The sequence below is a fragment of the Astyanax mexicanus genome, chromosome 10, assembly GCF_023375975.1.
Source record: "Astyanax mexicanus isolate ESR-SI-001 chromosome 10, AstMex3_surface, whole genome shotgun sequence".
Taxonomy (NCBI): domain Eukaryota; kingdom Metazoa; phylum Chordata; class Actinopteri; order Characiformes; family Acestrorhamphidae; genus Astyanax; species Astyanax mexicanus.
In genome coordinates, this window is record NC_064417.1 from 36,880,910 (window position 1) to 36,908,815 (window position 27,906).

Sequence of the window (27,906 nt, forward strand, 5' to 3'; positions counted from 1 at the left end):
AAACATGAACCTATTGGCACCATTCCTAATATAAGGCCCCCAGCATTTAGCCGTGGGGCCATGGTAATGTGTGCTCCATGCAATACTTTTGAAACAAGGTAGTGGCGATCATTAACTTTTGTCACTGAATGCAGTTAGGTTTTTACAGAAGTCCCAAAATCTAGCAGAAAGCTTTCCCTGTACGGTAGAGATTGTAACTCTCAGGGGAAATTCTTTGAAAAAATACCCTTTACTTTGGTAGTAAGGATGAAGTGAGCAGGTGACTCTGGCCACAATTTCATAAAGCAGCATGCCTAAATCTAATTTCCACTAATTGTTTTTTTTTTTTTTAGCTAAAGAATGAAAATATATAAAATACAGTAGTATATCATTGTAAAAACGTAACTGAAAACAGAATAAAATGCTATTATAAATATATATATATATATATATATATATATATATATATATATATATATATATATATATGCTAAATAATATTTGAACAATGACTTGTCTACTACTGTTAATAATACACGAGAAAGTAGGAAAATAATTGGCACTTTTCACATAGCCTACAGTCCCAGCCTGCCCGTAGGGTCTAAAACCGACACTGCTTAAGTATAAAAAGGCAAATCCATGAAAAATTAAACTTTTTTTTTTTTCAACACTAATTTACAAACACATTTAGACCAAAAGTGCTTAAACGTTGGCATTCAGCTATTTAAAGGTACACTTTTAAATACAATGCAAACATTAAAAACAGAATACTTTATAGTATTATATATAACACTTCACAGTTTTCAAAATGCATATTAATGCACAGCATTAAGAGGTTTTCGAAGTTATACGATTTATAGGCTCTGGTATTTGCATAAGAGTAAATCAAATAGAAGTGTTGCAATTTTTAAACAAATACCATCAACTGACTGAATCTAATTAGATATTTCTATAATTTCAATAATACATACACATCTTTCACATTAATTCCTAGATTGCAAAGAAATTACAGCTTGTCTTAATCAAGTAGGATAAAAAGCTGTAGAAACTGAGCTTTTTCATATGCAATGTTGTTTTGCTAAAACTTAGTTCTAAATCAGGTGTGAACTTTGAACTTTCATTATTTGGACAACTCTCTCCTGACAGCGCACACTAAAGAGTTGAACACTAGGTGGCAGTAGAACCACAGACATAGTGTTCTGGGCCTTTATGAACAAAAATATTAGCTTTTAATGACTGCTGTGGTGATTAAAATGAACTTACAAAATCACAATTTTTACATGTTATTATAAAATACAAACCGTATTGTCCCAGCCTCGAAAAACAATACTTTGAAACACACATTTCATTTTATTAACAAACACCATCACAAATCATCCAAAGATACCTCATTACACGTGTGAAATATACCAGAGAATAAATGAATCCACCAGGCACTTCTGTAAAAAAAGTATTTTTTTTGTTTTCTCATTTGACTTGAACAAGAACCAGAGGTTTAATTTTCTCCTACAGAGTTTGTGTTAGCCTCCACAGCTAATCAAACAGAAATTGCGAGCAGCAGTTAAACCAGCAGCATGTTGATTAAAAAATACACTTCATTTGTATGTGATAAGCAGCATATGTTAAGCTGCAGTCATTGTTAAACTAATGACTCCATTACAAGCTTTACACCCTACAGGTCCTCACCTCACACAAGAGTGTGCCATGCTAAAAACAACAGCCATCTTTAGCTCTATCCGGACAGGATTAATTTCTTAGGGGTCCTAGGGTCATTTTCTCTTTTATGGGGGGTCCTACTGTTTTTCGCTGAACTCCGTGGTCCTCCGGTAATTTTATTCCCGTCTGGACCCAAAGCTCTGAGTTTCGCCGCCTTGTGTTTAATAAAATAGCTATTTGTACACTACTGCGCACCGTAATTACACTTTGGGCACAAGTTTCCATGGAGACCCACTTAAACACAACAGCAAATGGAAATGGAGGAGCTACTGAACGCGATTTCATGTGACCGAGAAAGCCAAAAAACTCACTGGTCCTCCTGTTTTTTCAACTGCAGCCCAGATGGAAGAGTTTTATCACTGAGTAGAAGTGTGAAATATTTTTCCCAGACATCCCCCTGAGAAACTAACCCTGTCCGGATAGAGCTTTTGATAGAAATGAGAGAATCATTTTCTTTTAGAACAAAGACTTACACACAAACTTTTGGTCCCTTTTGGCACTTACATTAATCAAAAACACTCCAAACATGAAATATGCACTTTAACAAACAATGCACATTAACTGTGACCATGTAGTTCTTTGTTTTATGTAATCCTTCAGAGGCATCACTATTTCTCTTCATTCAAACATAGCAGCGGCCAGTCCAGTCTGTCTGAAGGTTTCCGCCACCTGTTTGGAGTGCTGAATTTTGGCAGAAAGAGCCTCGAACACGTCCTTCTGGTCCTGAGCAGTGGCAGTTCTGTAGATAAACACTCCCAATGATTCCAGGCCCCTCATGCCCAGGTTCACACCACAGCCTTTCACACAAACAACAAGAGAATGTTACCATCCCATTAAAGCAACCTGACATATCTAGCTAGCAATTCATTAATAGCTGTTTAAAATGCTTGTTCTGTGTCTTTCAGGATGTCCACAAATGTATGTTTACAGCTGTCCATATAAGGATGTTCATAACTTGGTTTGTATTCATGCCAGTTGTGTACAAGTGAACTAGACTCCCAAACTGAAGCTAGCGGCTTAGCAATGTGAAAATACAGCCAGTCTCATGTAGGGTTGCCACTTGTCCAGGTTTCACCAGGATCGTCCTTTTTTAATAGCCAGTTCAGAGAAAAATTATTATCTGTAAATATCCTGTTTTTCTTTTAGGTAAGTTCATTGTCTTTATTGTGGCTGTTTTAGTTGACTATCTAGATTTTCTCTGTGTGCTCTTGCATCTTTTTGACGCTGACATGCACCACTGTTTTTTATTGGTACTGCAGCATCATGTGACTTAAAGGGCCATAAAGCCCCTGTTTTTTTGCTCAAATTCAAAAAAGGCTAAAAAATGGTAGGGGTAGTTTGGGAGGGGCACTGGGTATGGGTTTAGAGGGAAGACAAGAGGGAGAACTGATTGGCTGAGCTGCAGCAGCAGCAGTGTGCCTCTGATCGCGTTGAGACGCAGATGGTTGGTCGTCAGCAGGAGGGTGTTATTATTGATTGGCTGATCTGAGTGTCCATGTACCAAAGTACACAGATGCATCATTCATGCCTTTAGCACAGTTGAACCTAAGAGGTGGACATTACCACAGTAAAAGCATTTTATAAAGGTTAAGAAATGTCTGTTAAATTTGAAGCAGGACTGGTATGTTCAAGAAACATATTTTAGCTACTAATAAAAAATATATAGTTTAAGGTTTAGTGACTCTTTAACTACCCCATCAGCCCTGGTGCTTCCTACAGGCAGAAATAGATAAACAATTAATTTGTTATTCTGATTCTGTTATCTCCCCCTCATGGACATGCATGTAGTGGGAAAACACGGTCTGTCAGTTGTTAGTATGACAGTTTCCAGGGTTTTGTCAGACATATGTGGCAACCCTAGTCTCACAGCCTGTTTAAAAGTCCCAACATGATTTAGGGCTCAACAGTGGCCAACAAAACAGCAGCCCAGGAATAGCTTCAAACCTCCAAATGTCAGGGCCAGGCAGCTGAGGACACCTCCCAAATGGCAAATGTTGAAACATTTTTTAGCAATAGCAAAGGTTACAACCACAGCATTTTTTACTAGATGATGAAAATATAGGACCAGGCATATCTAGTCAGTCACATGTACACTCCTGAAAATGTGTCTATTCAAGCGTTCAGAAACAGAGGCAGTTGTTATTTTACAGTAGTAAAATATTAGATGCAAAAATTGTTCTGTGCCTCGTTTAATGTTTATTATTTATAAGTTAAAATATCTGTATTTAAGTCTTAACTGACAGATTTTTATGCAGAACTAAAGCCTTACATGATTTAATATAAGAAATGTTTTCAGAAACAGAATGCTGTAATTAATCTGAGTTAATCTGCAGTGCTTTATTAATTATTCTGATACCTTTTTGTACTTGTTGTTTGTTTCCAGTGATTCGTTTTTTTTTATTTAGTTTTAAAATTAGTTTTTTAAACTCTATGAAAAAACTGACACTTTGCAGCAATATCAGAGCAAAACCCACAAATACAAAATGTTTTTTCTTCACAAAATTTTATATTTATCAAAACGTTCAAATTTTATGCTCCCCATTTAAAAATCCCACTAAAAACAATAGAGTGAGAGATTTCCGGATGAGAAGTGAAAAAATGATTACTGATTAGTGCCGATTGGTAGAGGAGTTACCTCTATAGGAGTTGCCTTACAATTGTACTTTACCAAACAGTTGACAAGAAATCAAAGAGTTAAACATGTGGTCTGAACTCAAAAACGTACCAGTGTCGAAGTTAAGCACCCGGGCAGCCTCTCCCTCCACAGTGACTGCCACTTTATCCTCCTCAATATAGGCGGCACTGACCCGCCGGTGAGACAGCATGATCTCAAACAGCTTCCGGCTGCACTGCATCCGCTGCAGGGTCAGCTCACTCAGCCGAGGCTCAATGTCCGTCTTATAGGCATTAAAGGACTGGTGGAATATGTTCTTCATGATCTACACCCGGAGAGAGAAGGCAGCATTTTTACACAGTGTGTGACTGAACGTTTCTCTAGGACTGTAAAAAAAAAAAAAAACGGTGATTTACTTTGTTAAATGTTTTTTATATGTCAAAAATTCATGGACTTCCTAAAACAAAAAGTATATGCCTTAAACAGTTCTGTACACACATTCCCTATGCACACACAAACACACACATAAATAGAAGCAAATAAATGGCACATGCTCCACTGACTCACATCTTTGCCCCCATCATCTTCCTGTGGTGTCTTGGTAACGTCCCCTCTATTTTCTCCACTAGCCACACACACACACACACACACACACACGCACACAAATCCCCCCTAGCTGTAACCAGGTAACAGCATGCGTCTGGGTGAATGACGTGCTTTGTCACAATAACGGCTTTGCGCTGTGACGCCACTGTCTTATTAAATCTCCTCATTCTCTCGGATATATTCCCTATATCTCTTTTTTTCTCCTTTTTCTTTTAATGTTTTATGTCCCCCCACCCCCACCTTTTGCTGTTTACCTCGACTGCCTCTTGCCCTTATTCACAGACTTTTTCTTGCTTTTTTCTAGCAGAAGTGATTTAAAGTAAGTGAATGCCAGTTTTTAACTTATACAAATAACAAATAACTAATGAGAGTTTAAATTCACCCAGGTTTTCACACTGTACCAGTTAAACATACTCTCACTACTGGTGTAAAGAGTTAGAATTTGTACTATATAGACTGATACCAGTTAAACCAAATGAATTAAAGTTTGGGCCACTACAGATTAAGGAGATAATATCTGACTTTTACCCCTGTGCACTCTATCTGAAGTGCCCCTCCATAGGCATAGTTGATTTTAGTGCTTTTTGTGGCACTTGTACGCAGCCTGAGGGTGCAGAAGAGCAAGTGTGAGAGCCTTACACTGTAAGAGCTTTCATTAGACCTGCTTTCCTAGCCAGTCATGGGCAAAAGCTTATATAACGTAGAAGCTACACCTTATATAATTTACAATGTACATGCTTAAGATTTAAGCATATAACTTAATTTACAAAAAAAAAAAAAAATAAATAAAATAAAATAATAATCTAAAATAGGTGGATAGTTCTTTAAAATCTTAAAAAATATTTGACTGCACCAAACAATAGATTTTAATAAAACATCTGTTTTATTGTGCATTTAATAGATTAAGAGAATCGGTCAATTCATTATTAGATGCCCAACTAGAACTTTTAAACTGTGTGAGAAAACAAACCGCACTGAAATTGATTTTATGATAATGATAATGAATAAATTAAATAAAAAACTGCTGAGCTGAACTCTTGCAGAGTCTTGTACAAGTTCTCTTCAAAAGTTGAACTGCAAAACTGCAGCATGCCAGGATGTGTAGGAGCCTTACTGAGGAGCTGGCCGTGTGGCGCAGGAAACGCATCATCTTTGAATCGGCGGATGTGCAGGCCAGGGCCATGTAACGGTTCCGGAAGGTTCCATAGATCTTCAGGTGGAAGCCTGGTTTGGCTGAGGCCTGAGAGGAGCTGCGAGGTTCTTTAATGGCATCGATGCCGTAAGCTGATAGGTCAAAATACAGGCTGTGTGCCCTGATCTCTGGCGTGGGGACCTACAGGGAAGAGAGAGACAGTAACTAATAATTAAGTGTCTTTTATAAACACACACTGCTATTCTCTATTAACCACATAACTAAGACTAAATATACACCTACATGCCTCTAAATCTGTTGGGAGACAGGACTAGTATTGTGTCCCGTTGCTTTTACTATTTCTCACTGAAACTAAAGCAGGCTGCTACATTGTTTGTAATGAAATGTGCAGTTGGTCTGTGTTTCTTAAGCACGGACGATTTTCACTGATATACTAAGATAAGTATATTCTGTATCATGATTATAAATATGAACACAACCCAATAAAATAATGTCATATTGCCTTGCTCCACCTGTGACCTATAACCCAGTGCACTAATAATTGGGTCACTAATGCAGACAGAGAAGTAGTGCAGGGTGATCTGTGTGCATGTAAACACAGTGCAGTCAGTCCTCAGCTAATGCAAGGACTTGACCTTCAGTCACCTGGGTTTTGAATTAGAGACCACAGAAATCATCACAGATTTCCCTCCTCTCTCATTATTCCTTCATGTAAACTTCATTTAGCTGACATCTGCAATGCTGGTGTGTTTTCCTGGGCAATTAGATCACAAATGGCAAATTTATTCTCTGGCACATCAGTGATAAATGACCATGCTGCATGCATCCGGAAAAGCAATTTGCAAAGTATGTTCATTTGTCTATATTGTAAATATGTCAAACTTGTTTTTTTTCACAATTTTGTTCCTGTCAATTGAAGACTGCTGGTGGTCTAATAAAATGACTACTGTTCTTTCTGACTCAATCATACATTAGACTGATGCAATGAAGATGGGAAATTTGACCAGTTAATTACATTTCCTATGTAAGGCAGAATGTACTGGATGAGCAGGCACTGTTTACTAACATATGCAGAGTAGTAGAACTGTACGACCCGACCAGGTCACCTAAGGATATGACTAGTCTTGATTAAGGCCAGAATGAGTCAGAAATGACATCCCATGATTTTATAAAGCTTTTTATAGTTGGACTTTTCTCTTGCATGGAATCATTGAGCAATAATGATCATTAGCAACACACTGACCCTGTAACAGGGTGCCCACTTGAACATTTAAGCACTTCATGTATTTTAAGGAATAATAAGCATTTGATTGTTGCATTTGATAACCCAGCTAACCCCCTCATCTCAAAAAAAAAAAAATTAAATTGAGGACAGTTCCCAGGAGCAGTAAGGGTCTTATATAAAAAATAGAATCATTTAGATTCAGATCAGGCACACAAACTATTACGTACAGGGAACAGGTATGTTACTTTTATTTTAAACACCTTTTCACCACATAAAATAAAACTGTTGTGCACACATATGAATACACATTTTTATCAAACATTCCTCCCACAGTTGCATTTTCAGTTATCTGCTCTAATTTAAAAAGCTTAAAGAGAGAAGCTACTCAAACAGCAGTTTGTGCCTTGTTCTCTCACCTGAACCTGAACCTTCTCAGGATGAACCATTCATTATCTGATACACATACATATGGTAATAGTCTAGCACCTTGATTTTAATATAAACACACAGACTGATTAACAGCACCACAGCTAGCCTCATTCCCTACAGATTTTACAATAGACAGTGACTGACTATCAGCCGACCACTATACTTTATAAAAAAACATCAGACAGTAACAGCATAAAGAGTTTTTGTGTTGAGTGTGTGCTCCCAGTGCGCAGCAGCATGGAGACAAAGCTATATTTTCATTTTTTATATTCTGCTTAATTAATAACATCAGAGACAAACCTCTGGTAAAAAAGGGTATTAGGGTTGCTTGAGCATGGTGTTTGAGACAGCCCTGGTACTACTTAACTGCTGAGCAATGTTGTAATTTGACATGATGCTCAACCGATCACTGCTTAGGAGTCAACTCTAATCAGCAAATACAAAAGTAGGACAGCCCTTCAGATCAAGCCTGTAATTCAGACACACACTGTCCTGATCATCTGTAGGTCATGATGTTCCTCATGTAATTCCTTAAACTACCATAATGTGGAAGACCTCATTCACAGCTTCTTACAATGCCAAAACCAGTGTGAACCAGCAGTTTAAGGATAAGCTCAACTTGACCTGTGTTTGGGTGTGTGCTTATTTGGACCTTTCCCAGGTAAGTGTTAAATATTAGTAATATATCTGAGTAAAAAAAAAACATTTACTCCATAGGTAGAACAACTCTCAAGTGTTAAATTAACTCTTTTAATACTGCAGCATCACTGGGTGTGACCAGGACATATAAGTCCCAATAAGTAACATTAATACTACATAAGATCTCTAAATAAGCAGTAGTTCTCTCATAAAATGGACACCCACCCGTTATGACCCTTATCCATCGTCCAACCCAACACCAAGAGGGTGAATAACACTCCAACAGTAGAGAGGCCACAACTAAATCATATTTATCTAAATAACGAATACACAGGACACATAAACACACACACATCATCCCCACAAACAACATAAACCCCTTTAATAATCACTGTTAATCTCTAATAATATAGAAGATAGGCCCCAGAGCATTCTGGGAGGTTATTAACATACAGTACTTCCCAGGGGGTTAAAATGTATACCCTGTGATTTAAACACTGTGAATATTAATCTGTAGGGTCTAATCGATAAGGTGAATGAAGGAGAGACAAGACACAGCAGAAATGTCCACCCCCTCTTCCTCCTCTCTAGATAAGATCAGTCCTGTCCAGACCTTTCCTTGAACTCATCTGCTCCCCATTCTTCACTGAAACCCCCCTATTGCCTATTAAACAGCTTTCATTTATCTCTCAGCCGCTCCAGGTTTACTGACAGCAGCAGCAGCAGCTGGACAAGCTGTCGCTTCTATTACGCTAAAAGCACCCAAACATTTAATATTCAAATATCTAAAAGGCCTGAAGGTTCAATACAGCAATAAAACTGATTTAGTTCCACACTGTAAGAAGCTAAGTATCAGATATGAAAGGTTGCTGGTGTGAGAGCAGAAGTGCCATGTCACAAACAAGTAAAAAGCAACTGGTTTCTACAGTTAATCTGATTTTCTTTCAGTCTATATCAGATACCATATATCTGCCCTATGACTGATGTTGCTGAGCTGAGTGCTTGTTTTTCTTTCACTTTTTACTGTTACAGCTCTGAAAGTAAAGCGGTGAGAAATAAAAAGCCACATGTATGATGAAGTGATAAAGCTACATATCGACAGATAGATCTCGATTAAGGTTAATTTAATCTCAGTGCTGCATGGTAGATCTGCAGACTTACAGTTATTGCTGAGGAAAGCACTACCTGCCCTTCTGAGAAGAAGAACTAAATTGCAGCTCTTTTCACTAGAAGGGGGTGTGTTGCCAGTGCATACATTTTCTATTCTTTTCTGCTGATATCTGGCTGCACTGAGAGTAGAATAAATGTGGCTGTGTACCAGTAGAACTGTATTTTTTGGATCCAATCTAATTTCTTTATCCAAAACACAGGACAAGATACTAGTAAATATTTCAACACTCAAAAATATCTACTGAACCCTTACATTTTTGATGTGCAAGTCATATTGTGCTTTGCCAGGATATAAAAAATGCAAAGTGTTCAATAAATATTTTTAACTGTTTTTTCTTCAGAAAAAAAAACAAGACACAAATACATTTAGACTATTTAATTTACACATTGGTAAATTAATTATTTTAGAAAAAATATTAGATATTCATCTGAATATCTAATAAATGCAACTGAACAGCTAAATGTAAATAGTTCTTTATGGAATCTAACTCAAATGTTTACCATAACCCTAGCATTAAATCAACACTACAGTCTAACCATAACCCTAACATTAACCTAAATCTTAATTTTAACCCTAAACCTGACTGTAAAAAGGTATGGTTAAAGTATATGATTCTGTGTTATATTCAACACAGAATTATTTGCATTCAAATTAGAATTCAGCAACATATAATAGACATTTAAATGAAAGCTTCGTCACTTTCTTGTCCTGTTCTGTGTCTCTCCTGTCTCCTGTTATTTTCCTGCCCTCCTGCCTTGTTTTGCTTCCCATGTGCTCCCCAGTGTTTACTGTCTCTTCCCATGTCTTCGCCTTCAGTGTAACCCCGCCCCCTCGTTACCTGTTCCCTGTCTACTGTTCCCTCCATGTGTATTTAAGCACCTTTGTTTTCAGTGTTAGTTGTTGGTTCTTGTACATTTTCCCGTCAGTTATTTGGTTTCTTTGTTTATTAAATATTACTTGCATCCACTCTCTGTGTCCTCTCCTTGCTGCACCTGACAAGCTGAGCATATATTGGGTATATACAATGAATCATTCAAGTAAACTGTTACTGGATTTACTTTCCAAAACCTGATCCTAAACCCATGAAAAGGTACTAACCAGTGACTCAAACTACATGAGTTAAATAAGTGATCATCACTGATAACCAAAAGCAGTCTGTACATATGCTACTGTTGGAACATTTCTGACAGTATAGTGACTAAAATCTTGGTTAATTTTCCTGAAAGACCCACCTGTCTCTGGTCCAGTCTCTCGATGGTGGCATTAGCTCCATAGGCATGACACGACTCTACATTATATTCTGAGCTAATGCCTAACACAGAGCAGGAGTCTCCACAGGAACCATCGGCTACTACAATCACCCGGGGCCATTCTCCATTCGGGATCCTCCTCAGATACTCATCTGTGAACTAGAGAGAGAGAGAGTGAGAAAAAGAGAAAGGGAGAAAAAGAGAGAGAGATTATTTTAGTCACAAAATACCAGGGACTGGCCTGTACATGCTAAAAACCATAAACAACAAAAGTCCATAACAATTTTAATCATTCTAAGCATTTAAAATAGTTACAAAAAATTAATTTCAGAATTATGGAATTTAAAATTATTTGACAGCCAAGGTTTAATTAACTACACTGTCATAATCCATTCAGATGATTTTACGCACAGTATAATTCACATTCAGACAACACTGAACTGTGCACTTCAAATGCTAATCACTTGTTCATTAGTAAGCAACTGGCAATTCCTATTTGCCCTATTTACCAGGAATATTTTTTCAACCATTTAGAAAAAGAATGTGGGTGCACAACAAATACAATTCCTTGTGAATACGATTATTCTAAATATAGCTACATCAAATGCCATCTTAGAGACTGGATATGAGCAATAGGAAGTTTTAAGGAAATGGAAACAGGGCTGCAGTGGGATGTGTCAGATGTTTGACTACTGAATCCTGTACGCACACTGAACCAGGCGGATGTCAAATCACACTCAATTAGAGTCAGCTTTATTGGATGTGAGGTCCTCAGTATGTCTGCTTATATCAGAGGAGGCACACAATTAGATAAGGCCTAATATATACTGCTGCAGACCGTCTGAATGCAGACAGTGTGGCATGCACTGTGATATTTTTAGGATTGCCAGTTTAGTCAACTTTCATACAGCAAAAAAGAATTCCAATATATGCTCATTAGAATAAAAAGTATTCCATTTCAATATTTGACAGCAGCAGTCTACCGGAAACATTTCAAAATAAGAAAAATTGTCCCCCTATAAGAGTTTTCTGCAGAAGGTTTCAGTTCAGTGGCAAACTGCAGAGGCTGCTTAGGGCCCTGCCAGACGAGACATGTGGTGCGGATAAGAAGGCTAAAGAAACCCAAACACAAGTCTGTCGCCACTAAAAATAAGAGTGTCTTCATGTCCAGACTAGAATGAATGCTCCTGTAGCAGCCAGTGAAAAACTATTGGCCCCTTACAAAAGAACAAGCTGCGGGAGAGGACACCAGCAGGTCATCTCCGAATCACAGCATTGATCTGAGACTGAGAGAAAAAGGGGAGATAAAACCAGAGAAGCAGGAGAGAAAGCAAAGGCAATCTACTGAATCCATTAAAAGACTTTATTGCCTTCTCTCTCTCGTCTTCTTCCTGCGTCAGCACTGTTACCCAGCCGCTACTAAACGCAATCACCTGTAGGTAAAACCTGCCACAGTCAGCGCTGCATGCGCTAGTCAATTCAGTCAGTTCACACTCTGATGGCTGTTCATCATCCTGCTAATGAGATTATACAACACAGCTGCAATTTAAAGCAACCGTTTGACAAGAAATCTGATTTACATAACTGTCCCCTCAATCAGCCTGAACAGGTTTGGTGTCGGAAGTTTCCTTCTTTAGGTTAAAGTTGCTAACAGAAAAATTAAAGCTTATTAGTACCAATTAGCATTGTGCCAACCTGACTAAACAGGACCCACAGTGTCCACATATAAAACAATGTAATCTCAAAAAGACTGGGTTATGTGTTCATCTACAATGTTAGACAAAATAATTGATCAAACTTAATATCCCAGATGGCTGCTACTTCTCTTTTTAACAATGTAATGTAGCTTGTCCATTTTTACAGAGACGGAAGATAATAAAAGGACTACAGTGTGTACCTTTAAAACATATAATACTCAGTGGAGCAGGAAAAATGGATAATGGGTGCAAAAGCTTAGAGGAGGTTATGTTATAATGTTATGTTTGATCTGTTTATTTTAGACACACATTTTTGATTCTCAATCAGGCTGCATAATGGTGGTCCCGTGAGGAGGAGCGCAGCTTCCTATTCTTAGTTGCTAGTTTATTTCAACAAGAAAAACATATAAAAATCTCCAATCTCACTCTGGAATGCTTTAAGGATTCATTCTTCATCATATGACCTCTACCTACCTGCATCCCCTTAAGGAACATTTCATTCTTATTACAATTTCATCCGTTTTAATGGAAAACTCTCCTGCTCTTAGAACATCCTTCACATTCTAATCCTCTGCATGCCAGGCAGTGGCGATGCTCAAGGCTGCTGTCTCTGTTCAGTCTCAGTCATGCATTCAATTTTATCCTTTTCTTTTTTTCACTGCTCTGCCTCTGCACTCGTTCCTGAGGCAGTGGCTGTTTTCTAATGATAGCGCTGAACAATCCCACAGAAAGGGGCGGAATAGCAGAGGCCGATGTACGGGTGAATCAACTGCTTGACATGCAAAGCAATGTTTCATACAACAAAGTTCAATACATTCAGCACGTTCTACAGAAACCAGACTCAGTGCACTGTTAGCTGTTGCATTCTACGAGTTTGTGGAGTAAACACAAACCGATCACTATAACCCAAGCTGTTACCATACTTTATCGTGCAAATAGGATATGCTAGTTAGATAAGCTAGTTTCAGTGCTTAATCAAAATATGCACAATATCCAATATTCTTAAACAAACATATTTAAAGGTCTAATTCCATCGTTTTTTCATTAATTTTAAAATGTCTAGTTGTGGTCTCTTGTATGAATCAATGCCATATTAGCCATTTTTAGTGGTAAAAAAAAAATCAGTTTAGCCCTGCTTTTTCTGAATTAGTGGTCTCTGAAGAAAGACAGGATTTCGGCTCTTGCTCATGAATATTCATACATGCAAACATATCGCCTCTGATTGGCTAACAGCACTGCTGCAGAGAATGCGACCTGCCTTCCTCCCCCCACCTGCTCTTCCCACGGCCAAGAAATGTTATTAAAGCTGCGGGCCCCCAGCCCCACCACCACACGCGCACTGTCTTGCGTCCGGACCGATCAAATCTGAGTCAGCGTCAAGCACTCAAAACCAGAGAAAAACAGCAAAACAACAGTAATCAGCCTTTTAATCAGACATTTAAATGGATTTTTGAACAGTAAATAAGCGTTTTTCTGTGAATTCAGCTGTAACTGGAAATATCTGCGCAAAACTGTGCTGGACTGAGGTGCACAGCTTTTTTACAAGCACGTGCCCAACCATGTGGATGGAGGCCATTTGGTTATCTCATGTTTACTCCTCAGGAACAACATAGAGCAGCTAGTATTTATATAACTACAAAGAGCTATTTAGGCTCAGTGGAGCTGAAAAAAATGATACATTGGGCTTCAGCTGGCATTTGATGACATCAGTGGATCCAGCTGTTTAGAACACGGGAAATATGTTTAACCACCTGGGTCTCAGAGCAGAAAAAAGTTTTGTTTTTCATCATTCTGTGTTTAGAGGCATGGTGGATAGCTATTAATGTTTTGACCATTGTTATCAGCAAGAGAACGCTTGGTCCATGTTTGGCTTCGCAGGATCAAATTAAAGATTTAAATTTAATGCAGGCAGTTATACAACACTGTAATATACTACACTCACTAAGCACCTAATTAAGAACCACTGTACACCTACTTATTCATGCAATTACCTAATCAGCCGATGGTGTGTCAGCAGTGCACTGCATAAAATCATGTAGATACGGGCTAGCAGCTTCAGGTTATGTTCACATCAATAATTAATATGGGGGAGTGATTTCAGTGATTAGAAACATGATATTTAATTGTTGGTTCCATCTAATAATTTGGTAATTTCTATAATATTCTTTGGATTTTTAGCAAACACATTACTACAATTTACAAACATAACTGCACTTCTTAATAAACTAATTTAGTTATTGCAACTTAAGTGTAATTGCTTAAGATGATAAAGCCAAACATAATTAAAATAAATAGCTGAGATACACACTCTATTTACTTGTAAAAGATCCACTTTTGAGAGTATTTCAGGTAAATGTATTCAGTTAAGTTAAACAAAGTTGTATAAAGAAATATGGGTGCTGAGTAAAATGTGTTTGACCACATTTTTCTGCATGCTTAACTTTCCGGCCTCAGTGTTGTAGGATATAAGAGCAAGTTTTCAGTACTGCTGAGCTGCTGAGAGCTGCACGTTTACACTATGTGGAGGGTTTGTACTTCATAGTCGTACTTCTGAATTCCAAAATGGTCATTTAAATAGCAGTTCACTCAAATGTTCTTCAGGGAATCAAAAGTGGTTCTACTACAGCTTTGCTCCCAATAACTGATTTTGAGCCTCTATTTTTAAGAGTGTATTTTTGCTTTTTATCCTCTAGTCTCTAATGCTCTATCCAGGGCTGTTCTTTTCTGTCTCTTCCTCTTTTATCACAGGCTGAAGCCCAGCTGTCACCCTGAAGGCGGGCAGGTGTCCTAATACATATAAATCTTTTTCAGAAGACAACACAAGGGTGCATTTCCTCCTAAACTTTTCCAAGCCAATCAGGCACCGTGCAGTACATGCTGATGTGATTTCAGCTGCTTTATAATCTGCCATGAGGCCCAAACCCTGAACTCCTTAACAGGTTCAACCACTTTCATCTACTCTCCCGTGATGCTCTGAGCTGGATCTGCTCTGTCAGGTGTCCTGCTGAGCGCTTTAACAGAGAGACTCGGAAGCTCTTTTTAGATGCTCTGAATGCAGCTCCTTCAGGGGCTTTAATCTGCCAAGCCTCCTCAGCTGCACAATTCTCTGTGATTTTACTTATAACAACATATCAGAAAGTCCAAGCATGATGGGCTCACAGTTTGGAATAGTCGTTTTATTTTACTGTAAAAATATTTAAATGAAAAACAAAAAAAAAAACTAGGATAGCATTAAGAATGTTCATATTCTAAATGCAAACACATGCCATGCTGTAACAGTGAGTGCAATGCGCTATACATAGAAACTTCAAAGCTATCATACACATACTTGATACTATAAAATCTCTGTAAAAAGGCTGTACATGTGGAATTTTACTGAATGATTATCTCTGATCATAAATGAGTAGAATGTACTGCACTTTTATTAATATCATTTCATTATTATTATTAGTTGCACCAGTTTGAAACAGATCACTGCTGTACTTTTCTTATTTAACATTACACCACATCACCCTGACTTGCTCCAGAATTACACTGTATCACTATACAACTATCACTATGTAACCACAATACACTTCAGTCTCAATCCACTATATAACCCTGTTCCAACATTACCCTATATACCCATTGTCCAGTATTAGACCTTGACCCACTTTATCTTTTGTGACCCTGGCCCACTTAATTTATGCACTGTATTGCTTTAATACAGTATTATTCTGAATCACACTGGTCCAATTAGTATTACACGACATTATCCTGATTTACAATGATTTAGCACTCATTCCCACGCCAGTATTTTAATGCATCCTTCTGTCCAGCATAGCACTATTACCCTGGTCCAAAATTACACTATAACCTTATCATTGTCCAGTCTTGCACCTTAGTTCACTATACACTATATCATCCTCATCCAGTATCACATTTTATCACCCTGGTCTGTTTTATTCTCTGCCTATATCACTTCACTTTGTCACCCGTATCCAGTACACTAAATCAGCCTGATCCATTCCATATTACTTAATATGCCTTTGATTCACTCTAGTATTAAAACACATTAAAACATTGCACTACTCCAGTATTGCACTGTATCACTCTGATCCACTACATTCCTTAACTTTATCCCCCTCATTACATATTAAATAAACTATGGTACATTATCACACTTGCCCAGTTTTTCCCTATATAAACCTGAACAATTTTTTTAATACACTATATTTTCCTGATTTACTGTAGTATTAAAGTATTAGTAAAATCACTTTTCCTTACTTTAGTATAGCACTGTATCACCCTGTTTCACCTCACCACTGGCCTCAATCACACTGCTCCAGTCAGTATTACACCACATAACTCTGATTTACTCCCATATATCACCTATTCAATCAGTGTCTCCACCTTGACCTCACTTACCTTTGTGCCCAGGTGCACTTTCACCTCCACTTTGTTCTTCTTCTGCTCCAGAATGCTGAGCAGGTACTCCTGGAACACTCCTATCTTGGTGAAGAAGTGCTCGTTGTGCCAGCAGCCCTCCATGTTGTCGAAGTCCACGCCGAGGCCCAGAAGGAAGCGCACGCTGCGCGGGTCCAGCGCGATCTGCTGCGGCCTGCAGAGCAGCGCCGTCCTGTAGCGCTCGTCCAGCACGGTGAGTTTCAGCACTTTGCCCGTGCGGACAGCGACCAGCGCCGCCGTTAGTCCGATGGGTCCCGAGCCCACCACCAGCACGGAGATGCGCGCGCGCCACTGCCGAATTCCGTCCAAACTCGCTTTGACGAGCACGTACACGGCCACGGCCAACAGCGTGCTGAACGCTGTGTCGCACGCGCTCCCGTACTGCCCGTCCGCGCTCGCGTTGGCGCGCGACGCCGCACCGTCCGCCCCGTTCATCGCGGGGTCTTCCTCTTCCTCTAGTCCGACCGCGGCACTTTATCCATCACCCTGCAGCCGGAGAGGAGCGCGCAGGCACACCGACCGACCGGCACAACGACCAACGACACCGAAACCGGAGTTTTACGCAGCGCTGCTGCGCGCGCGGGTTCATTCGATAGATTTAAAGCATGAGAGGCAAAGCGCGCGCTGCGGAGAGGGCTGCGCGCGCTGCGGTGCACTCTGCCAAGTGCTGAACTGACTGTGGCGCGAGGGCGAGTGATTGAGAGTGTGTGGGGGTGTGTTTGAGACAGTGTGGGTGAGGAGTGAATGTGTGTGTGTGTGTGTGGGGGTGTGTACACTCTTTTCGCGAGCCTGAACCGGGACAGGACGCGCTGTGGGTTTCCTTAACACCCCCCATCCACATTCCAACAAGCTCCGCCCCCCCAGCTCACGAGTTAATGAATATTGAAGTAATCCTGATGAATATTCAGTTCGGTGTAAAACGAGTAAAAAAAAAACACTCATAGAGCCTCTTAGCAACGGGAGACGCCATGAAGGATTTACTAATCTTTCATATGTGGTTTATTCTAGCATTAATGAAAAGATAAACTTTTCATTTCACATACTAAAATTAGTTACATATTTTTTTTTACAATTAATAATGCTTGATACATGTTTTAGGTTCTATTTATACATAAAATATTTATTAAATATATACCCCCCCCTCCCACACAGACACAGACACACATACTGACAGATATTTACCCTTTCAGACCTGAATTATGTTCCAGTTATAAAAGAATTTACGAAGGCAGTTTTTTCTGCAATCCACACAACATTTCTAATATTACTATCCTAATATCAAATCTATATTAAAGTAAATCCAATTAACTACTAATTCTTTGTTTATTCCTAAACATGATAAAAAAAACGTGTTCTTAATCACATTATTATTAAATTATTAAACATTTTCTTATATTACTTTGCCTTATTTGTTCTGTAGTGCTCTCATGCCCTAATGTCTAAGTTGCTGATTTTTTTTGTCCAGTGCAGTGGGTGGGGCTAAGCTACTGTTTCATTGGCTGGTTGTTGATCTATTCTGATGTACAGCATGTCTCAATTAGTGTTCTGTGCAACAAAACATTTGAAAAAAGAAACTACACAATGTTCATTGTAACTGACGCAAGGTCTGAAAGGGTTAAATATGAGTATTAAAGTTCAACATTTTAGCTTTTATTTTGAGGTATTTGTCTGAACCCTTTAGCTTTTTTATCATATTGGTAAAAGTTTATCTTTGTTTCATCAGCCCATAAACCTTTCTGAGGCTTGTCTGTTCGCTTCTTGGCAAATTCCAGCCTGGCTCTTCCTATTCCTCTTGCTAATTAGTAGATTGTGATACCTTCATTCCTTCCCTAGAACACAAGGGCCCATGCATACAAAATACTGCTTATACTCATGTCCACCAGCTTCCCATGCTGGTGGCGAGCATACCATTGTTCAAAACACATTTGCTGGTTTTGGCGATGGCCAGATGACCAGCATACCGGTATCTAAAATGTATGTTTGTTTTACTGGTCACCCTAATTACTTTACACCCTGATGACTAACATACCAGTGTCCAAAACAGCAAATATTGGTTTTGCTGGTTGCCAAGAAGCCCCACCTTGGTGGTGACATGCATGCCTTTTAAATTCTGACTCCTGCTGGGAGACAAGATTCCAGCTATTCATGTTGATGTCTAAAAAACAACATATGCTTGTTCTATTGGTGACCACCAGTTTACTAATGTCCAAAACACATTTGCTGACTTTGCAGGGCAGCACCTACGTGGTATGTGCTTCTTTTTTCTGACTGTTAGTGTTGCTTTTCCTCTGTGAAAGAAGCCTTTAGCCCATTACTCAGCACTGAAAATCCAAGGGCGCTGAGGCCCCTGACTTTTGCAACCTGAACCAAATGTACTGTATCTTTAGCTACATATCTCTCCAGTTTATTTTTGGCCGTTATTGATCTATGGGGCTAAATGGAGTCAAGTCAATGAAACCCAGCCTTATATACTCCATTAAAGTCCTGTCAGTGACTGTGCAAAAATGAAAAAGCAAGTGTGCTAACAGCTCCTACATTAGACACATACTGTATATAAGGTGTCTGTTTATAACAAGAAATGAAAGATAATCATTAATGAATTCCATTTAGTAAAATTATGTATAGTTGTAAATGTATAGTTTACATTTTATAATGCCAAAATAGAAATTAATACCCAAATAAAAAAAAACAATGCATTAAAAACTTCTAGATACTGAGACATTGCTGTGAGAATTTCCCCCTTTAAATTGCCACTGCATTGGGTAAGATGACTAAAGTGCAGCTGTAAGGGCAGCCATATAAAGGGAACTCTATAAGACACTTCTTTATTGAATCTCCTTGATCTAGAGGACCCATTATAATACTTTATGACAATAAAGAGAAGCTAATAGGGCACTTTTTGAAGGAATGAAGGAATATGTGTGGACATTGTTAGAATATAGTGTCTGTATATATCATAAGTTTTCATCTCAAATGTTTCAATAACAGACATATTCAGTGCCTTTCGTTCATGTTTGATTTTGAGGTGTGATACCTTCTGTCTGAGTACTTTCTCTCTTAGCTACTGTTGCCATGGGCTCACTTTTTGACTTGAAGCTGATGGCAATTGAAATGCTTTGTAGAAACGGCAATAGAAAGGAGCACTCAAAAAAAAATTGCACAGAATTGTAGAGTTTGTTGTGCTCTGTGATGTGGCTCAGGATCAAAGTGTGGTATAGGGTCATCATCAGTGCTGAGCTGAGAACAGAGATGGGCAGGATAAAAAAACACCTAATCAAACTGCAGTGCCTCAGAGCGTCACAATCACCTTAGGATGTTGTATCAGGTGAAAAATGAATGCACAGACACACACATTGATGCTTATGGAGAGAGAAATGCATGGTAAGACATTTAGATAGATAAGTCATTTCAGACTAAAGTGCTTCACACCTGGAATTCTGCATAGAAACAGGCTGTGTTAAGAGTGGTCCTAAGTTGGTTTCTGTCTATCCATAGCTGTTGTTAAATATCTGTTGGACTGGCAATGTTGTTCAGCAAAAATATAAGCTACAGCAGTTCTTTATTGATCCATTAAAATTGGCTCATTAATGTTAAAGCACAGTCAAAACATTTTGCACAATTAAACCAATCTCTCAAAAGAGGCCTTTGCCTCTGCTGTCTGGTTTCAATGTCAAAACAAACCATCTTCCTTCATTTATTGTTACTAAACCTATCTTCAGTCTCAATTTTCCCAGAATATAAATTCTCACAATCCGCTAGAAATATTTTTTTTTCTTTGTTCTGTTTTATTGATCCAAATAATATCTGTCTCAATATTGTACTGAATCAGGCAATTAGAGTATCACTAATTTAGGGCAAAACTCCCCAATTAAAGCATTAAGTGTCCATGCTCATTGACACCTTGCAAACCAGTTTTAACCCTCACACCTGCATTGTTTAAATAGTGATGTAATTTGTGAATATATCTACGCTGATGGGTGTGGTGCTCTGGAAGTGATGTGCGTTCATGTGAATTTCAGGCATTTTGCTTTCTTTAAAATGTAAAATACAGGTGTGCCACTGACTAAAATGAACCTAGACCAACGTCAACCATCAGACGTTCATTGCTATCTTGGTAATGCAGGTGCGCTGTACATACACACACATACCGCCCGACTCGTTACACACACAAGGACACACAGCAGTGCACAGACCCAACTTTTACCTTTGCTATGAACAGAATCCTATATAAAATAGCATTGCTGTTCCCATTAATGACCTGCTTGTGCACCTTCACAGCGTGAATGAGCAAATCCGTTTCCTTTGCCCAATCTGCACACATGTCTCTTAAATGGCATGGCAAGTGACATGCTGATAGGGTTATTTCACATTATGCTCTAAACATACCCATGGATAATTTACAGAATTAGTACATGCTTTTTGTGCATTTCGAAAGGCACAAAGGCACACTGACACACTGCTCTAAATTAAGCTGATCACTAAATCAAAGATCACTAAAATAGGGCCCTAAATCTTTTTTTAGTTCTAGGGGTTCTGTTTACAACATTCAAATACAATATATTTCATTTCTCCTTATAAGGTTTATTTAAATGTGGCTCTGGATTGAATTTTTTTTATATGGGGAAGCCATGGGGAAGTTTGAGAAGCCCTTCGTTAAACAACCATTCACTGAAACTCTAGCACCCCAAAGAAGCCATTTTTAAATGATTATTTGTAAAAGTGCAGTTAAATCTCTTTTAACCTGCCTGTTTCTGATTTGAGCATTACAGTGTATTCTTTGGCCGTGACTTTGCTCACACATACATTTCTATTCACAATCTCTATTTCCAACACACTTCCTCTCTGCGTCACACACATTAGCAGTTTGACCTTCACGTCCATTTAGCCGGTGGGCAGCTGGACATAAACCATGCTCTGCCGGTGGTGCAGAATGAATAGCATTTACCAACCAAGCTAATCATCATTCAGCAGCTGCACGTGGAGAGATGAGGGGCGAATGGCCTGAGGTAATGATGTGTGAGATTTAAAGGCTAACGTTCAAAATGAAATGATTCAAATGTCCCTGTGGGGAAATAAATAAAGCATCCTTGTGTAATGTTACACCAATAACAGATGTATATAGTGATCCATACATATGTACAATCCAAACTCTTGTGTATCAGAAACAGGAAGTTCAGTATAATATATGTTGATTACAAAAACCCTATAATAAAGGGCACATTTATCTTTTGTGTGTTCATGTAGTCAAATTTCTTTGAACTGACTTCTCTTTATTTTTAAGAATCAAACACTGCTCATATTAAAGTGCCCATGTTATATTTTCTATACTACTTCACAAAATTATGAGTATGTGTTATCAGACAATACGTAAATTGAATTATCCATTAAAGAGTAGAAATCTATCTGTGTTTTTTGCATCTGCTCCCTCCCACTGCCCAGTCCTTTTTCCACACCCCAGGTTGCCAGGTATAGAACACCATTGCAGGCTAACAAAGCATGCTGCAGCCATGGAAGCAAGCAAGTATATTGGAACCAAAACTGCAGCACAAAGAGATGCTACCAAACCTAAAAAGACTCTTTTAAACAGCCCAGGGATGGAGTAAATATATATAAATATTTGCAGGGCGCGTGTTAAGCTTAGGGCCCTGAAGGACAACAATTTTGAATGGCTATCCACTGAGCTGCATTTCTGTTAAACTGATCAGTATGTTATTAGTAACCCCAAGCTTCTATATTGTCTGAGCAGTTGGTTTTTTTGTGATTACACATTTAGATAGCTTTGGATAATATAACCAGCAGTGCGTCAAGCTCGCTAGCCGTTATATACAGAGTTATATACAATCCACCTAAGTTAGTTTATAAGGTACAAACAAAAAAACACTGCAAACATATTAATTACCCAATCCACTTATTTTATGACTCATTGTCACTTACCAGTGCAAAAGTTCATGATCTAGTCTTGCACCTGGCAACTCGTGTGAGCTTTACATCTGCAAAGGGGTAGACAACTCTGTCCATGGTTTTTAAATTGTGGACTGTGGTAACCATTTTACACACTTCCCCACCTTTAGCACAAATTGTTCTTTTAAGACTGATATATGTAAATATATTGGGTTTGATTGACTGTCCTATATTGTTTCTTGAGAGATAGAAACACTTCTTATGAAAGGTTGAAGCTACATTGCTAAAGCTTAACAGGTAGATACTGTATATTTAAATGAATTATTAATAGTGACTTGTGGTGAATTCTAAATGCAATCTATGGACTGGGGAATGAATAGTGCTTTTTAAAACTTCAACAATGTCTACAGATACAAATCTCTTCAATATAGAAATAGCTTATTTTCCTTTTTACAAGAACTTAATAATTTTTGGGTTTGTTTGTCTTGAACTTTCACATATTCTAAAAAAGAAAAAAGAAAAAGGAAAGCGTTTATGTTCAGCCGTGATAGAACAATAGTGACAGGCAGGATAATATATGGCAGCTAATTTCCTACACAATCTTTCCTTTGTTGATTCTTTCTCTCTTTCCCTCCCTCCCTCTCTCGCTCCCTCCCTCCCTCTCTCTCTCTCTCTCTCTCTCTCTCTCGCTGACTCACTTGTTCTTCAGCTCTCTCTCATTCATTTACAACAGACACTTTTGAACATGTTCAAGCAAAGACAGACATACAGCAGTTGAAAATAGTGTGTGTGTGTGTGTGTGTGTGTGTTTCGTCTACGTGCCATGCTAGCTTTGCATAGAAATTACTGTTACCCTCTTTAGATGACAAGAATGTATTCAGACGACAGCACCTTAATTTGGCTCCCTGCTGACGTTGAAACAAAGCAGCCAAAACGGATAACAACAAAAGGTGCTGATTTGCTCAGAGAGCCAATTATGCCCTGCAGAGATAAGCAGGACGAGCTGCATAATAGGGGAACATCAAACACTTTCGTCTGAAGTTTTGGAATTTTATGCAAAACACTTTGTAGCAAAATTAGACTAAAATCCAGGGTATTTAACACAAACAGGCATACAAAATGGGCATGTATACTGTACGTTACACACACATATTAAACATTATTACTAATTTGTGTTGTGCAGGTATGTAAGTATCAATCAATAATATTATAGTACCCTGCAGGTAAGTGCAATATTTTATAGCTTGAAACATATCAAAAGTAATTGGACATGATAAATAATTTCTGAAACATGTGGCATGCCATGCTATATACTACACATACACATATATACTGCAAAAGCAATAGTACATACACATTATACTGTACCTTTACAGCAGAACTGACCTCACTGACCTATTCAATAACAATACAATACTAATAGTAGGACCAAGTATGTCCTTCTTTGCTCACAAATGCTGGAGATAGTCATTGGAGGATGGGTAAATTGTGGTCATGAAGGAATTCACATGGTCAGCAACAATTCTGACATTACACCATCACCTTCACCAGCCTGGTCTGTTGATACAACCCAGGTTGGGTCTATGGATTCAGGCTTTTGCTGTCAAATTCTGACCCTACCATCTGTGTGTCTCAGCAGAAACCAGGCATATCTTCTGTAACTGTCCAGATTCGAAGAGCTTGTGCCCACTGCAGCCTCAGCTTTGTTTGATTGTGGCTGACATATTAGGAACCCAACATACTTTTGTGCTAATCACAACAAAGTAGAGTGGTTATCTGAGTTATAAAATCAGTTTTACCATTCTCACCATCAACAGAACTGTCCTTCACTGGATGTTTGTTTTTATCTTGTAACTATTAGAAGTAAACCCCTAAGACTGTTGTTGTGCTAAAATATTTCAGAGGAGAGTATATGAAAGATAAAAAAAATAATGTAGACCGAATCTTGACAATTTGATCAGAAACAATATCTGAAGAAAAAGTATTTTATTTTAAGTTAAATGTCTTTGAAATAGGCCCTATTACCAGCCCTGGTTTTAAACTTTCTCGTTTGCTTCTGAAAGCTGGAAGACAGGTATGATCAGAAGTATTTTAAAGACAGGTGGAAGCTGTTGATTGGTCAAGGTAAGGTGATGTAGCATTATAATTCACCGAGAGTCATTTCACACTTAAAAATCATTGATATTCCCCTATTCATTCTGATGATTGATGTGAATACAACCTGAAGCTGCCCTATACCTATTTTACTATATTATACACTGCACTGCTACCACGCAAAGGCTTATAAGAAAATTACATGCATAAGTGGAGGTATATAACTGCCTAATAATTGCTTAAAGTGTATATGTAATAAATCTTAGATTCAGAACAAAAGTCAAGTATAGTGAACTGTGAATAGTAAATAGTTTTGGTCCTTTTAGTTAAAAAAAAAAATGCAGCTTTTTATTAAAAGCGCTTGAGACTGTTTTGTTGGTCTTGTAATTTTTTTCTCCTCTGTTGTTCCTACATGGTCAGGACTCAGGACAGACACACACACACACGCGCGCACACAGTGAAATGCTAATGATAAATGCAGTGAGGTGAATGACAGGCTCAGGCTCCTGCAGTAATTGGTTTCCGCCTCTATTCAAGCTCCTGGCAACCACCACTCTCCAGCATGGCTGCCGGGGGAAGAGAGAACTCAGGTGTTAATTAAAGACACCCAGGCAGAAAGAGCTTGGAGCAGAATCCAGGATAACATAAGGGTAGCAACGGACATCTACCCGGTCACTCAGAAACTCCAGCTTATTACCCTGTAGTTGTATAACTGAGTGAGTGATGCTGAGCCATGTGCTTTTTGTTCTTTGTGATGTTGCGATGGTTACAGTCTTACTTTCACCGTATTGACGTATTTACTTGGGAACGGTGACGATAGACATTCAGTACAATCATTTTCTTGCATCATGATTATTTTCACTGCAGTGCAACATATGGCCATTCATTCACAACACATAAAAATACTAATATTAGAAGTCGAGGAAGGATGATTGTATGCACAAAATGCAGCCTGCTGTGGGGCCAAGCAGCAGGAGTCCATCAGAGTATTCAGTGAATGTTCAGTTAAAAGCACACAGAGGAGGCTATGAAACACTTACCATAACACTAGATACTAAAACCATCCCTGTTTAAAAATGTAAGCCTCAATATGGTGTACTTCTGGAGTCCAGTGCAACCAAATATCATCATCTCAGTGCGACAGTGGCGACCTACTAATAAAGGCATTTTGTTTATTTCATGTGGTTTTATGCTTTATGAAACATATATGAGTTAGTCTATTTAACAAAATGTTATCTAATTAATTACATGGTCTGTGGTTAATTAATCTAAACTAACTGCATGTATAACTTTTTGTTATTTATTTAAATTCAAATGAATTTTGCCATTCCCATAGCAGTACTTCCAATATCCAATATCGTCTTCCACAGTTCTCTCTCTCAGCTGTAGTCTACAGAAACTCTAGTTGCACTGCACTTAAAACCAGAAGATAGAAAAGCAAGGTTAAGTGGACCAATCACAGCAGCTGCTGCCAGTTTGCACAGTTTAATATCTGCGTCAGAAGGGAATCAAGGAAGGTGTTCATTTTTAAATGTTTTTTTCCTGTGATTACATAATATATGAAAAATATATATATTTTCATTCATTTTATATTTTAATAGTACTGAGTAGTGTTATACTGTAATGAAATTAAATTCTTTAGAAGACAGCGCTACACATAACAAGAGACAAACATAAGAGTAAAAAATAAATGCAAACAATACTCTGCAAACTCTTCAAAGCACTATATAATAATCACTTGGGATGAAACTTAAATACACTGTACATAAACAACACACGCACATACACACACATACACATACATATACATACACAGCACAGCAGTTCCTCAGCAGGTGGGCAGAACCTAAAATCCCATGTCTGTGCAAAAAAAAAATACTTTATAAATAAGAAAAAAGGCCCAAAAGTCCTTAGAGTCATAAAATACAGTACAGAGAGACATGGCCAACTCAGCAAATATCCCAACCACTATGAAGACTAACTGTAGCGGGCCTGTGAAATGTACAAGCCACACTGTTGATTCTCTCAAGCGTCTGGCCAAGGAAACACCCAACACAGTCAAACTATTCAAAACACTATTTAACACACACAAACCAAACACCATGAAATAACCTACACAAAACACAATATGAAATCAATAAAATATATTACATAAACATTTCATGTGTTTTGTTTCAAATTTATTAGCCTTCAAGAAATCAGTGTAGAACGTTTTTGCAAATAATTTATTTGCAATTATTTTCAGAGCATTTGACAGTGTACTGAAATCAGTAGGTGTGGTGCAGTGAATGAAAGTGGAGAACAGTGCTAATGTTGCAGTTCCTTAGAGTTCAGTCGGACTGTATAAAGGACTGTGTGGCACATTTCTCCACTCGAGAGAAGAAAGTGTTAAGGAGTCTGGAGAATTAAGCCTGGATATTCTGCAGCATACATTTAACTAAGTAGGGGATAAAAAGGTTCACCCAGTGGTAGAAGCTGTGCAGTGATTTTATAGATTTAAAGATGCTAGGGGTTGGGCTTTAATTACTGTGGGTTGAGTTACTTTTAAATTTACACTGTTATACAAGCTGAACACTGACTACTTTAGATTGTATCATCAAGCGTCATATCTTCAGTGCTGTCCCATGAAATGGTATATAATATATTTACTATAATAATATATTTACAAAAAATATTGTATTATGAATTTTTGTATGGTTGGTATGTCTGCTACAGAGGCTTAGCTTGCCATGTTTTTCACTCAGTTTTCGAGGTGCTGTTTTTCTTTTTTCCTTTTCGCATTGTACACGAGCAGTGAATTGTGGATAACCAGGGGCCACCAAGGATACATCAGTTTCATCCTTCAGATCTCTCAGAACATCTGCTGCATTTCTTGGCTGTATATAAAGGACCCTTCAGTTTGGAACAGCCTCCTATGATGTAGCAGCTGCAGTCTAGGTATTGAAACACAGCTATAGTGACTAGCGTTTTCCAGTCTAATGTCTGA

At 38.3% G+C, this 27,906-nt stretch overlaps 1 protein-coding gene across 1 annotated transcript; it reads right to left on the bottom strand.

The window, feature by feature from the left end:
• Positions 1 to 1,309: 1,309 nt before the first annotated feature.
• On the bottom strand, positions 1,310 to 17,671 carry si:dkey-234i14.6 (uncharacterized). Its single transcript, XM_007234327.4, has 5 exons — positions 16,887 to 17,671; positions 10,765 to 10,941; positions 6,030 to 6,248; positions 4,421 to 4,634; positions 1,310 to 2,492 (listed from the first exon to the last, which is right to left on the bottom strand). The coding sequence occupies exons 1-5, from the start codon at positions 17,358 to 17,360 to the stop codon at positions 2,314 to 2,316; spliced, it is 1,263 nt and encodes a 420-aa protein (XP_007234389.3). The 5' UTR covers positions 17,361 to 17,671; the 3' UTR covers positions 1,310 to 2,313.
• Between the last annotated feature and the right edge of the window lie 10,235 nt (positions 17,672 to 27,906).